Genomic DNA, 14,522 nt, shown 5'->3' on the forward strand with positions numbered 1-14,522 from the left:
GTATCCAGCATCAGCATAACCAATTATACTTGGATTAGCATCTTTTGAATACAAAAGTCCCAAGTCTGTCGTTCCTCGTAGATAACGGAATATATGTTTAATTCCGTTCCAGTGTTTCTTTGTTGGATATGTGCTAAATCTTGCCAACAGATTCACGGCAAAAGATATATCAGGCCTTGTACAATTTGTAAGGTACATAAGGGCACCGATGGCACTTAGATATGGTACTTCTGGACCAAGAATATCTTTATCATCTTCACATGGACGGAATGGATCCTTTTTGATCTAACAACCATTGGAGTACTTAAAGGATTTGCTTTATCCATATTAAAACGTTTAAGGATCTTTTCTGTATAATTTGTCTGGTGAACAAACATTCCACATTCTTTTTGTTCAATTTGTAAACCCAGACAATACTTGGTTTTTCCAAGATCCTTCATTTCAAATTCTTCCTTCAAGTATGACACAACTTCTTGAATTTCCTTATTCGTTCCAATGATGTTTAAATCATCAACATATACAGTAATAATTACGCATCCGGATGTTGTTTTCTTAATGAAAACACAAGGGCATATTGAATTATTTACGTATCCCTTTTTCATCAAGTGATCACTTAGTCGATTATACCACATTCGACCTGATTGCTTTAACCCATATAATGATCTTTGTAATTTCACAGAATAACATTCCCTGGGTTTTGAACTTTGTGCTTCAGGCATCTTAAATCCTTCAGGGATTTTCATATATATATTACTATCAAGTGATCCATATAAGTAAGCTGTAACAACATCCATAAGACGCATTTCTAAATTTTCAGATATTGCCAAGCTAATCAAATACCGAAACGTAATTGCATCCATTACGGGAGAATACGTTTCTTCATAATCAATTCCAGGCTTTTGAGAAAAACCTTGTGCAACAAGTCGAGCTTTATATCTTACTATTTCATTTTTCTCATTTCGCTTTCGAATAAAAACTCATTTGTATCCAACATGTTTTACACCTTCAGGTGTAAGGACTATAGGTCCAAAAATATTACGTTTATTTAGCGAATCCAATTCAACCTGGATGGCATCTTTCTATTTTATCCAATCCTGCCGATTTTTACATTCACCAAAAGATTTTGGTTCATGATCTTCGTTATCATTTATGATGTCGATTGCCACATTATAAGAAAATATATCATCAATTTCATCTATATCTTTTCGGTTCCATATTTTTCCAGTATTAATGTAATTGATAGAGATTTCATGATTCTCGTCAGTTTGTGGTTCTGACAGAACATTTGCATCATCATGTGTTTCTTCAGGAACACCATTCTCTATTTTGTGATCATCATGTGTTTCTTCAGAAACATCATTCTTTATTTTGTGATCATCGTGTTTCTCTATGAATTTTCTTTTTCGAGGATTTTTATCCTTGGAACCGACTGGCCTTCCACGCTTCAGGCGTTTAATGACATCATGAGTATCTTCCATTTGTTTCTTTGGAATTTCAATTCGAGCAGGGGCATTTGCAGCATGTATATATGATTTAGTTATCCTTTTTGTGTCTGCAAATGCATCTGGTATTTGATTTGTTATTCTTTGCAAGTGTACAATTTGTTGTACATCTTTTTCACATTGTTTTGTTCTTGGATCCAGATGTAACAATGATGATGCATACCATGTAATTTCTTTTTCGGTATGTTTCTGTTCTCCCCCTAACATTGAGAAGATTTCCTCATTAAAATGACAATCAGCAAAACGTGCTGTGAACATGTCGCCTGTCTGAGGTTCAAGATATCGAATGATTGATGGACTATCATAACCGATATAAATTCCAACATTTCTTTGAGGTCCCATTTTCTTTCGTTGTGGTGGTGCAATAGGCACATACACCATACATCCAAAAATTCTCAGATGAGAAATGTCTGGTTCTTTACCAAATGCAAGCTGTAATGGGGAGTATTTATGATATGTACTTGGTCTGATGCGAATTAATGAAGCAGCATGTAAAATTGCATGTCCCCATATAGAAATAGGGAGCTTTGTTTTCATAATCATTGGTCTAGCAATCATTTGCAGACGTTTAATCAATGATTCAGCCAATCCATTCTGTGTATGTACATGAGCAACAGGATGCTCAACAATGATTCCCATAGACATACAATAATCATTGAAAGTCTGGGAAGTAAATTCACCAGCATTATCAAGTCTAATTTTCTTGATTGTATAATCGGGAAACTGATTCCTCAATTTTATTATTTGAGCAAGTAATCTTGCAAATGCAACATTTCGAGTTGACAATAAACATACATGTGACCATCTGCTGGAGGCATCAATCAATACCATAAAGTATCTGAATGGTCCACATGGTGGATGGATTGGTCCACAAATATCACCCTGAATACGTTCAAGAAACATTGGTGATTCAGTTTGGATTTTGACTGGTGATGGTTTTATAATAAGTTTTCCAAGAAAACATGCTTTACATTGAAACTTATTATTCTGAAAAATCTTCTGGTCTTTCAGTGGATGACCATGTGTATTTTCTATAATTCTTCGCATCATTGTTGAACCAGGATGTCCCAATCGATCATGCCAATTGGTTAATATCGAAGAATTATCAACTACTATGTTTGATTCAATGGGACTTATATGTGTATAATGCAATCCAGTAGGGAGCATTGGTAGTTTTTCAATCACATATTTCTTTCCTGATTTATATGTGATAAGACACATATATTTCTCATTTCCTTCATTCATTGTTTGAGTATCATACCCATGGGAATATATATCATTAAAACTCAACAAATTTCTTTTCGATTGTGGTGAATATAAAGCATCATTGATCAAAAATTTTGTACCATTAGGTAACAAAAATTGTGTTTTACCACATCCTTTAATCAAGTCTACAGGACCTGATATTGTATTCACCGTTGTTTTTGTTGATTTTAGTTCCAAGAAATATCTTTTATCTCGGAGGATAGTGTGCGTTGTACCACTATCGGGTATGCAAACTTCAGCTTTGCTCATATCATTTTCCATATTTGAACTTCAAAAAAAAATATGCAATGAAATAAATTACTGGTAATATATATTTAAATATAACACATATCATAATTATACAATAAAACATTATTCTATGAATACATGAAAAATAAATTATTGTACATTTATATTCTACCATTATATTGTTCATTTTCAGAGAAATCGTTGAGAAAATCTGCAGCATCAATATTGTTTATTTCTATCCCACCAACATATTGATCATTTCCAGAGAAATCATTCATAAAATCACCAGCATCAAAATGAGTTGAATCACTCAAACGGTCACTGCGTTCAGTGAAGTTGGTCTCCTTTTCTTTCCCCTTTAATGATTTTTTATAAAGTTTACAAAGTACTCAGGGGCTCGACAAACTTTGGACCAATGTCCTGGAATATCACATCTGTAACAAGAACTTTCATATCGTTTTGAGTGATTCTCATTAACACTTGTATTCTCATGATGCCTTTTCAGTGGATGGTTTGGGACGCTCTTTTGAGATGAGTTATAAAAATAACTATCTCTATTATTTTCAAAACCACGGCCGCGTCCACGACCACGACCAATTCCACGTCCACGTCCACGTCCACGTCCACGTCCACGACCTCGACCTCGACCTCGACCTCGACCAAAACCTTGTCTTTGAAATTGATTTTGGTTTTCAGGTTTAAATTCATTTTTACTTACAGCATTTACTTCTGGAAATGTTGTTGATCCAGTGGGTCGGGACTGATGATTTCTCATTAATAGCTCGTTGTTTTTTTCCGCCACAAGAAGACAGGCGATGAGTTCAGAATATCTCGCGAATCCACGTACTCTATATTGTTGCTGTAGAGTAATATTTGATGCATGAAACGTGGAAAATGTTTTTTCAAGCATCTCAGATTTTGTGACCTCATGTCCACAAAATTTTAATTGCGAGATTATTCTATACATCATCGAATTGTAATCACTGACTTTTTTAAAGTCTTGGAATCTCAATGTATTCCATTCATCCCAGGCGGTCGGAAGTATAACTTCTCTTATATGTTCGAATCTTTCTTTTAATCCCTTCCACAAAGCCATGGGATTTTTTTCAGTCAGATATTCACATTTCAATCAATCGTCGAGATGTCGACGCAAAAATATCATGGCTCTTGCCTTTTCTTGTGACGTGCATATGTCATTTTCTTTAATGGTCTCGCTTAGACCCAATGACTCAAGATGCATTTCTACATCTAGAATCCATGGCATATAATTCTTTCCCGTGATGTCGAGCGCAACAAATTCGAGCTTTGTTAAATTTGACATGGTGGTACTAAAAAAATTACGATGCATTTTATTAGTTAATAAATATTGCAATACAAAGTAACGGATAAACAACAAGTACAATTATTTGTAAAAATAAAGAAAACGCACGAGGAGGATATTCTCCGATAAATACAAGACTCGTGAGTATGATAACCAAAATAATTAAAAATATCCTTGAGAAAGCCATCTTCTTTTTTCTTCGAAAAATTTGATGATGAATAATTTTTAGAGAAGAAGAGAAAGTTGGAGTGATTGAATGTGTTTGTGAGATGATATTTATAGGGCAAAAACTAGCCGTTTGTTACCGTTTATGACCGTTGGTGTACAAAAAAAATAAAGGTATGTATTTGTATAATTTTATGGTAATAATATGGTATATATAATATTAGACATGTTTAAATAATTATGTATATCATATCATAATATTATAATGAGTGTCATAATTTATTTTGTTTAAAAATCTTATAGGCTTTTATACTTGTCGTATCCCTTACCGGGAGTGTGGGATGTCGTCTTAACATCCTCCCAGGATTTATAACAAGTTTATGAAAAATTTATTTTTATTATTTCTAATAATAACATTATATTGTATATTAAATAAATACACAATAAATAAATAAATAACAGTAAAATAAATATTATTACTTTTGTTATATTTTTTCTTCTGTTTGGAGCTTGGAAAAGTATGTAGGACTTTTAGAGCTTCGTGCTGATAACGTGTTGTGAAAAAGTAAAAATTTATGGTAAAAAGTAAAAATCTCAAACTCTCAAAATTTACCAAACTACACACTTTATAATATTTTTCTCTCTACTCAATTGTGATTTTCTTCACAAATGAAAGATCTATTTATAGGAAATATGTACAAATAATCCAAAAATAAATTACATCATTACCTACATCATCACACACTAATTTTCAATATTTACAACCTTATTTTCAACATTCAAATATTCAAAATTCAAATATTCAATACACACATTTTAAATATATTTTTCAACATCATCAACTACATAATATATAATAAGAATTGATGCACAATTTTTTTTATAATTAATTCAATTTATATTCAAATACTGTCTTATGTTTTCAGAAAAATCAAACTCATTCTGTGAGCAAACCATACTCTTTATGTACAATTCAAGATGTTTCATATATATAAGGCATATATGATTAAAAAAATCTAGTCCTTTTAGTTCACAGCAGTCAGAGGAAGCCGGGAGTCCCTCAAAGAAACAACGGCCTCTAACATTTGCTTTAAATCTCCATTCGCCTGCTTTAAAGATTTCGTGTCCCAGAATGACTTCAGCAATTCTTCAAAAGATGGAGTCCTGAGTTCCTCAATGGAAGAAATGCTTGGAATATTGATTGCTTTCTTCTTCGGTGTCGAGCACGATGGTTGATCCACCTAATATGTCAAAACCAGATTTCATTCTCACATACTTCGTATTTTGCAAGTGTCATTTAAGCATATATTTTACGCAATATATATATATATATATATATATATATATATATATATATATATATATATATATATATATATTCTGCTTCATATTTGTGCAGGTTGTGGATTCAATCCTTTAATGTTTTTTTCCAAACGTGTCAAGCAACATAATTAAATTGTGCGAGACAGTCCCCTACCACATAATCCTCTAGAAGGCATTTTCCTGCATTTTCTGTGATTTCCACAATCTTGTGATGATGCCCACTATTCAATTCTCTCAAGTCTCCACAACAAGGAACAATCATGGAATCAAGATTCGTGCTTGCCTCGTGGTCAAGTTGTAGCGAACCTGCGGGTTAATAAAATGAAAAGGATGTCAAGTATAAAACATATGAACTCCAAAACTGAAATAGATATAGTTATCTTACGGTCAATGGACGAGAGCAGATTTTTGCTTCCAATATCTGCATCTTCAAGAGCAGAGTTTACAGCAGAAGTAAACCGTCCATGCAATAGTTCATTGGTGCCCATTTCTCTCCTATAGTTAGGTCACATGTCACCATAAAATGACGATAATGTGCAGGTGAAACTTTAAAGCTTGAAAAATGGGATTTGAACTAACCTAACTATTTCGTTCATTGAAGCAACATTGCTCTTCTCTAGACTAAGCAGGGATTCTTGAGCATTTTTCCATTGTTGGGCACCCAATTTTGCTTGTTCCATACTGTGTATTTTCATTTGTTGAGAATTAGAGATGTCACATGAAAGGAATTTATAATTTGTGACAAAAACATATGAAACTAACCATTTATATAAAACATCCTTCATGTCATTTTTACCAATTTCCACTGACGCTGTGTCGTCAATATAATGGGATTCAGCGCTCTCCATGTAACTTGTCCATTCAGCTTTGATAGAACAAGTAGTATCTTGCATAATTGACATCTCCTGCTGTAAACTAGTTGTTCTGCTAGCTGCACTCTCCCTAAGCCCATCAATCGCACATTGAACCTGGTAACAAAAAAGTGAAAAGGACATAATAATTTCTTATCATTTGAGTAACAATATAAAAAGAATAAGACTGTAATATTCGACCAAAAGAGAGCGCAATCATCATTTAAATGCATAAATCATTTAGCCTCTCTTTTATCTTTTGTTGGCTGGATTGTTCTGAAAACAGCAACTGGGTCACACATTGGCAATTTGGCAGATTTACTGACAAGTAACTTGAAAATGATAATCAAAACAAAATAGGAAAATGAACGAGTAAACCTTAAAATTAAGGAGACAAAAAATATGATGATGTGTTGTGAAAGATCAATCTTGAGTTCCCAATAAGTGACAATTTTTACCTACCTCTTTCAATTAGAGTGGGGATAAGTTCAAACGAAATTCGAAGTGAAGGTCCTACGTTAAATTCAAAGTAGAAAAGATCTTCCAGGGGCATACCAGTTTTCGCTTTCGAGAATTTGAACCAGCAAGCAGCTCTGCCACTTTTTCTAGTAGTTGCTTTTCTTCATGAGCAGCACACTCCTATGAAAAAAATTGAACATCCACTGAGAAAATAGTTTGATGTGCAAGCCGAATGAAGTTTCTAAGCAAAGAAAGTAAACCTCAAACTTCTTTTCAAATTCAGATAATTTCCAATCATTATTCGTATGTGCTTCTTCCACAATCTTCCCCAATTTTGTGGTGTGGCCATCTAAAGTCTTGAAGAAGTTTACAGTTATTTGAGAGATTGATCTTGTGGTTTCAACTGCTCTGCTGTGAGCCTGAAAATAATGTCGCAATTATTTATATGGCAAAAAAAAAAAATCCAACTTCCATCCTAGTGACTAAGAAATGCCAACCTCTCGTTGCTGTTGTGCATATACAGTTAATTTGTTCCCCTGACTCTGCAGACAATTTTGAAGGTCATCGAGTAAAGTATCAGCCACTGAAGCCATTCCTTGGAAAAGCTGCAATAGATTAACTGCAATCAGATTTCCTGCTGAAACAAGGTTCTATGATTTTTCACAGCAATATCAATAGATTCAAACCTCCTCTAGTGCAGAAGAATGCTTAGAAACTTCCAAATTCAGTTGACCAAAAGTTGACTGAGAGTTACCATCAAGCTCTCCAGCTAACTCGTCTAAAACCTTTATACCAGATCCATATGTGGTTTTCAAGTTTTTAAGGCGATCCCGAAGCTCTCCAGCAGCCTAGAAATGCGAGATAAGAAACTCTGGTTGACTAGGAAATTACAAATAGAACAGATGTCCTCCTTATCTAACCTATGTACCTCAGTCTTTGTGGATACGAATGACTGCATGTCTTCTTCCATCTCCTTCAATTGTTGCTGTTGCTCAGTGGTAGAAGATGCCACAGATTTGTGCAAGATCTCAAGTTGCTTAGTCAATTGAGACTGGAAATTTTGAATAAGAATCTTATTCCCATCTTCTATTTTGTCTTTGCGTTCTACAGATTTAATGATACTTTCATTATAATAGGATCATTTGCCTCTTAATAATTGAGCATAGAACTGGTTCAAAGTCAAAATGCAAACCAATCTTGGCAAATAGATTATGGACATCCGATACAGCATTCTCCAATTCAGCTCGAAGCTCAAGGGCACGCTCAACAAGTGCTTTCTCTGGTGAAAAGTAATCAAGTGAAAATTTCATAAAACTAACCACTTTTAGTCTAACAACTAAGAAAAAATAATGGTGAGCAAAATATAGTAAAGAATAAGAATTGATTAGCACTTTTACAATGATTTCATTATATCACAGCTGGAGATGGGCTGACAAATCTTCATCATCATATTTTGATTGGAAATTAAATAGACACAAAAATATTCCTAGGTAAAGATATATTACCCCCTGACTTGAAAACAAATTTATTGGGATTATGGTACAGATAGCACGTACCAGACTTGAGAAGATTGGATATAAGGTAATCTTTTTCTTTGATCGTTGCATTTGCCTGTCTATGCCTTTCTTCAAGATCAAGCAATGAATGCTCAGTTTCTTGTAGCTTTTTCTGAATATGAATAGAAGCCAAATTATTCCTTGACATCAAAGCAGAAGGGAAAAATATTATAATGGTAGGCACTCAAGTAATACCTCGGTCTTTTCAAGTTTGTCAGTTAATTCAACAATCGACTGTTGTTGAGAATTTTGCAATTCCTGGAGTTCCAATAGTTGCTGCGCATAAATTGTAAATTTTGTGATAACTCTTGAATTTCCACAGAAAATATTAAGGTTAAAAATATGTCTTAAATTTACCTTGTCCCTGGATTCTAAATCAAGTTCCATGCGTTCTACTTTTTCGGACATGGCCTGGATCATTTTTAAAAAAAAATGACTTTCATATCATGGGAAATCCATTAAATTTCAGCAAACACAATCAAACCTTTTTATCAGCCTCATCCTGGAGATAACGATCTCGTGGTATGTAGATTCCATTCTTCTCCCTTGCAGCATATACCTCTGAAGGACATAAAGTCATTATTTATATGTATAGAAGTTCAGATTGCTTTGAAGAAGAAGCTTTGACAACCGTAGATGAAGTTCACAACACACGCACGCACAACACCTTGCTTAAGTCGATCAATTTCAGAATACAAATCCTTCATTATTGCAGATTTCATCATTTTTTGATTGATCTGTAATAACAACCATCTACTTTTAGCTGCCAGTCCACATAGTAAATAAAGCAGCTGAAAGAAAGGAAGAGTCGTATTCATATATTTCAAGACCACTAACCTCGGGTTTGTTCTTTATGTTTTTTGCACGGTGAGCATAATCCAGAGTGCTAAGTGTCTCTTCCAAACAGTGGATGGAAGGTGATATTGTTGCAATTATACAAGTCTTCGTTTTTCCCCCAAGAGAATCTCTCAGCAACCTTGTCAACTTGCTATCCCTGAGATTTCACGTGACATTGTATGAATTGATAAAATAATCTTTTTGTAACACACCTGGATAATGGAAACCAGGTTAACATGGAAAAATTAATTGGACTTTTACCTATAGGGTACGTGACCGGAATGCTCCACCAAAGCATTTATGACTCGACCAAGGGTCAGCAAGCTCTTGTTGATCTCACCTGCTTCCCTTGCTCTGCCCTGAAATGGTAGACACAATCACCGACAGACAGACAGATAGATAGATTTTTTCCAGTTTAAATTATGTTGACTTCTACTCCCACTGTGCTCTATAAAAGAACAGAAAGAGAAGGAAAAAAATTGGATAAATTGCTATTCTTACTTCTCTGGCACCAGAGCGTGAAATATTTTCTGAACCAGCAAGATCAACTAGATTAAGCTTCCCACATTTGATCATCTCCTCTCCTTCTGGAGTGCACTCTTTGATGTGAATTGTGATTGAAAAAATAGAGTGAGAACGGCTGCTCTGTTTGTTAAGAAGAGTCTCTGCTGTTCTCCTTTTAGCAGAACCTTTCTCTAAGATTTTATAGATTTCATTTGCCGTGGTCACAATCTCCTCTTCCAATCCCCTGACGAAGACTCCACCCTTTCCATCCTCCATAAGCGCTATTGGTTTCTTTGACTTGTCATCAATGAATTTTGAACATTCTTCTGGTGCCAAAAGATCTGAAATTTCCTCGTTGTACAATTCCAAGAATGTAACTTTCATGCTGTACTCAGCATTTTGAGCCTCTAGGATATCGAATATTTGCCTTACAGCTCTTGGAATAACTCCGCCATCACTTGGAATATCACCGTTCTAAACAAGCAGTCAAATCATTGAGATAAAGCGGCACGTTTTATATCTCGTAACCAGTATAGAAAGAGTGGACATAAATTAAACCTTTTTTCTTGATCCACCCTCCATTGTGTAAGTCTTGCCTGTTCCAGTTTGCCCATAGGCAAAAATGGTGCAATTGTACCCCTCCAGAACTTCAAAAACTATGGGGCAGATTGACTGATCATATATATCCTTTTGCTGAGATGTTGAACCAAATACCTAAACAAAACAGAAAACGAAGGTGTATTATTAACAAACCAAGTGAAAAAACTGAGAAAAAGTGAAAATATAAGGGGAAAACAGTCAGAACTTAGAAGTGAAACTAAGGGGAAAAAATGGTCTGCAACCATGTTGCTTAAACAACCCATTCAACTACCTGGCTGCTATTTAATGAACACCAGGAACCATGTAATTTAAACAACCCTTCAACAACTGTCTGTTATTTAATGAATAAATCATGTCTGATGTGAACTTGTACAATTTTCACTTCTTTCTTTTTGTACTCTTTAATATTCCCAAATTTATACGTGCAACAAAAACATGTAGGCAGGAGAAGATATATCAGACCTTGTCAAAGTTGAAAGTCCTATCAATCTGCTTATTGGCAATATTTTGAATAGCGCAAACTTCTCTTCTGTTTTCATTGCAAGAAATCACCACAGGAGTATGCACCCTCACTTCATCCTCGCTCAGTGGCCTGATGAATCATAAATAAAGCCCATGAGAATTCAATAGAAACAAAATCATTCAAATCAAAACACTTAAAAAAACAAAAAAAAAAGGATCACCTGCATCGCACAATGACCTGCACATTAACACCTTTCTCCTTGTCATTCTTTCCGTTCAAACTACCATCCCCAGATCGCAGATCTCTCGCTGCCTTATCGCTGGAACGTGGTGTGTGTGACGGCGATATCGGCACCATTCCACCACCTCCCCTTCTATCCATTCTCCGGAATCACTACTAAATTATGCCCGTTTCACTGCGCCACAAGCCGAATCCAGCTCAGAGAAAATCAAATCAAGTCGCATTAAAACCAGAAGAAAATATCGAAAAACTAAACCTACCACAATGTGGCTTCTTTAATGAGAAAAAATTCGTAAAAACTGGATAAATGACAGCAAAATCAAGAATCTAGCCGATTCATGATTCGAAAACAACAAAGCAACTTACAGATCAGAAGAATCGCAGCAAAAAAACGATTACTTGACTGAAAATGTAAACGCATACGCTTATCCAACAAACATGTACACTTACAGTAAAACTGAATCGGCCGGCAAATCGAGGGAGACTGAACAATGAATAGGAGCACAAATGGCGATACCTTTGGAGACAATACAGCGACCAGATTGAGTGTGAAGTTTTGGAATTTTCGGTTATAATAAAAGAAAAGGAGTAGAGAGAGAAAATAAACTTAAAAAATATGGCCGTTACGGAGCGTAGGGTTTGAATTTGTATATACTCCCCATAAGCCATGACGGTGTGAGAGGTCCCCCGTTTGTGAGAGATTTAGCCAGTTGTAAATACACACATTGGATGAATAATTTGTATTTTGTAGATATAATGTAATGCATACATAATTTTTAAAAATAAGTTTTTTTTAGATAATCTCGTGGATTATATCCAGGAAATAGGTTGACTTAGCTAATATTTATGGTGAAAATTAATATTTTTGGAATGAAAGTTGGATGAAGTCAGAGGTTCATCTCACAAAATTAAAATGTGAAACAATCTCAACGACTTTTTGTATGCATTGAAGTTCTTATAAGCAGCAAAAGTAAGAAAAATTCGAATGGCTTCTAATCGGGGTACTAATGCAAAGTTTTCATCAAAATCTATTATTTCTTCTTTGTCTAAAACTTTGTGCTACTAATCTTATTTTGTCTTTAATTACTATTCCATCTTTATTTAATTTATTCCTAAATATTCATCTAGTATCAAATATTATTGATGACAAAGTCTAAGAACTAGATACCAAACATTATGAGTATGTCTCTTTTGAGACGGTCTCACAAATTTTTACCTGTGAAACATGTCAACTCTACCGATATTCACAATAAAAAATAATACTCTTAGCATAAAAAATAATACTTTTGTAAGGATGATCTTAATAAAAGATTCATCTCACAAAATACGATCTGTGAGACCGTCTCACACAAGTTTTTGCCTTCATTATTCCACTTGAATTGATTTAGTTCATCTTGCATGGTTTTTTTCCAACTAGAATCAGTAAGGGCATCGTCAATTTTCTTGGGTTCTAATTGAGAATTAAAGGCTTCGTGCATATACGCATTAACCATTTGTCTTCTTGTTTTGAGAGGTGCTGGGGGATTATTAATTATCAATGAAGAAGGACGAGTCTTACTCCACCTGTAACTTGGTTATGAGAAGATGTTTGCTTGAGATGGATCATAATTTTGTTGTGATCGACTATCTTCAGTGAACTCTGGGATATAGCTTTTGGTAATTGCGGCAAACGCTCGTCCTAAGTTTATTATTGTTGTGGGTAAAAATATTTGCATTCAAAAATATATAAATAAGAAATATTTTGCATACTCTCATTTCATATTTCATATTGTGACTTTTCATCTTTCTTGTTGATCATGGTTCGGTTCTGACTATAACAAGCAGTGTTTACTGTTTCTGTCCAAAATCTCTGTGATATGTAAGATTCAGCAAGCATTGTTTGTGATGTTTTCTTCATTGTTATGTTCCTACGTAGCAACTACATTTTGTTGAGGAGTCCAGGATGTTGAATACTCGCGCTGAATTCTCTATTCTAATAAATACATCTCAAGAGTTTTGTTAGTAATTTTATTAACGCAATCACTTCTGATCTTGACTATTGAAATTTATTTTTCATTTTGCACGCATTTAAATAATTTGATCAGTTGAGAACATGTACAATCTTTACCACTCAGAAATATTACTCATGTAAATCAAGAAATATCATCAATAATAACCGATATATACTTCATTCCGCCTAAACTCATTACGGGTATAGGTCCAAATAAATTCACATGTAATAATTCTAAGCATCTAGATGACTGTTTACTATCTTTAATTTTAAAAATAGATCTAATTTATTTTCCTATTTGACATATTGAACATACATGATTCTTAATAAATTCAATCTCAGTCAATCCAATCACCAGATTCATTTGTCGCAAGTTGTTGATCGATATAAATTTAAGTGATTCAGTCATGCGATATTCATTGTTTATCATAGGAAGATGCAATAAAACATGTAGAATTATCAGGTCGAGCATATTCTCAATTTATTTTGTAGGTATTTCCACTTCTTATTCCTTGTAGTAGAACATTTGAATATGCATTCTTAATATATGTGCTTTTGAGATAACCATTATCACATAATTTAGTAATAATGATTAAATTATAGCACATATTTTCAACTAAATGAAGCTTTTGCTTCCCTCTAAACACAAAATTTAGTAATTAATACTCAATCTATATCAATCCAAACTAGATTAGTCCTTAAGAACCCAGATCTGTACAATCCTGAAGGATTTTTTACTTCGAGTAACTTCAGGGGTGTGTGGAACATAATATCTACTTTATTCTTACAAAATGTATTCTACTTTATTCTTAACAAAATGTATTAATCCATTATGTTTTTCTCCATTGTTGTTCTTGTATAATATCCTATATTTCTTCTGAAGAAGTTTGCAACTGGGGAATCAGTAGTGTCTTGCATTTACTGAGGCCTATGCTACGGAACTTGATCCGCTACTGGATTCATTCTGTCAGTTGTCTTTTTTCTTGGGTTGAAACATAACCTAACCAAAAATTCCTACCATTGTTCGTCTTATTTATAGGTTTTTCAGCTCGAATGTTAGGTTCATTATGTGCATATACCGTAATGGATTTGACAAATTGGGTGTATTTCATTTTGCACATATTCAGTTGTAGTTGAGCATTTGTTTTAAAAAATGCTTTCATAACTACTGAATTCGAGACTCGTTCTCTCTCTGGATTGCTGCTTATGTAGTTATT

General features: G+C 34.2%; 1 protein-coding gene across 1 annotated transcript; it reads right to left on the bottom strand.

Moving 5' to 3' along the window:
- Positions 1-5,367: 5,367 nt before the first annotated feature.
- On the bottom strand, positions 5,368-11,925 carry LOC140823059 (kinesin-like protein KIN-5D). The gene is made up of 23 exons (XM_073184158.1): positions 11,766-11,925; positions 11,296-11,490; positions 11,075-11,204; positions 10,571-10,726; positions 10,010-10,486; positions 9,770-9,867; positions 9,509-9,665; positions 9,339-9,408; positions 9,156-9,232; positions 9,029-9,082; positions 8,867-8,947; positions 8,672-8,783; positions 8,308-8,394; positions 8,044-8,219; positions 7,802-7,963; positions 7,613-7,720; positions 7,376-7,534; positions 7,212-7,295; positions 6,568-6,773; positions 6,385-6,486; positions 6,191-6,300; positions 5,960-6,111; positions 5,368-5,723 (listed from the first exon to the last, which is right to left on the bottom strand). The coding sequence occupies exons 2-23, from the start codon at positions 11,454-11,456 to the stop codon at positions 5,508-5,510; spliced, it is 3,135 nt and encodes a 1,044-aa protein (XP_073040259.1). The 5' UTR covers positions 11,457-11,490; positions 11,766-11,925; the 3' UTR covers positions 5,368-5,507.
- Positions 11,926-14,522: the final 2,597 nt, after the last annotated feature.

Source organism: Primulina eburnea, chromosome 2 (assembly GCF_022965805.1).
Source record: "Primulina eburnea isolate SZY01 chromosome 2, ASM2296580v1, whole genome shotgun sequence".
Lineage (NCBI taxonomy): Eukaryota > Viridiplantae > Streptophyta > Magnoliopsida > Lamiales > Gesneriaceae > Primulina > Primulina eburnea.

Bases quoted from the DNA above. Each gene is read 5' to 3' on its own strand.
- LOC140823059 (XM_073184158.1), bottom strand. From the start codon at position 11,456: ATGGATAGAAGGGGAGGTGGTGGAATGGTGCCGATATCGCCGTCACAC. The intron at 8,784-8,866 runs GTATTACTTGAG...ATTCATATTCAG, and splicing joins ACAAACTTGAAAAGACCGAG to AAAAAGCTACAAGAAACTGA. The intron at 6,301-6,384 runs GTTAGTTCAAAT...ACCTAACTATAG, and splicing joins TCAATGAACGAAATAGTTAG to GAGAGAAATGGGCACCAATG.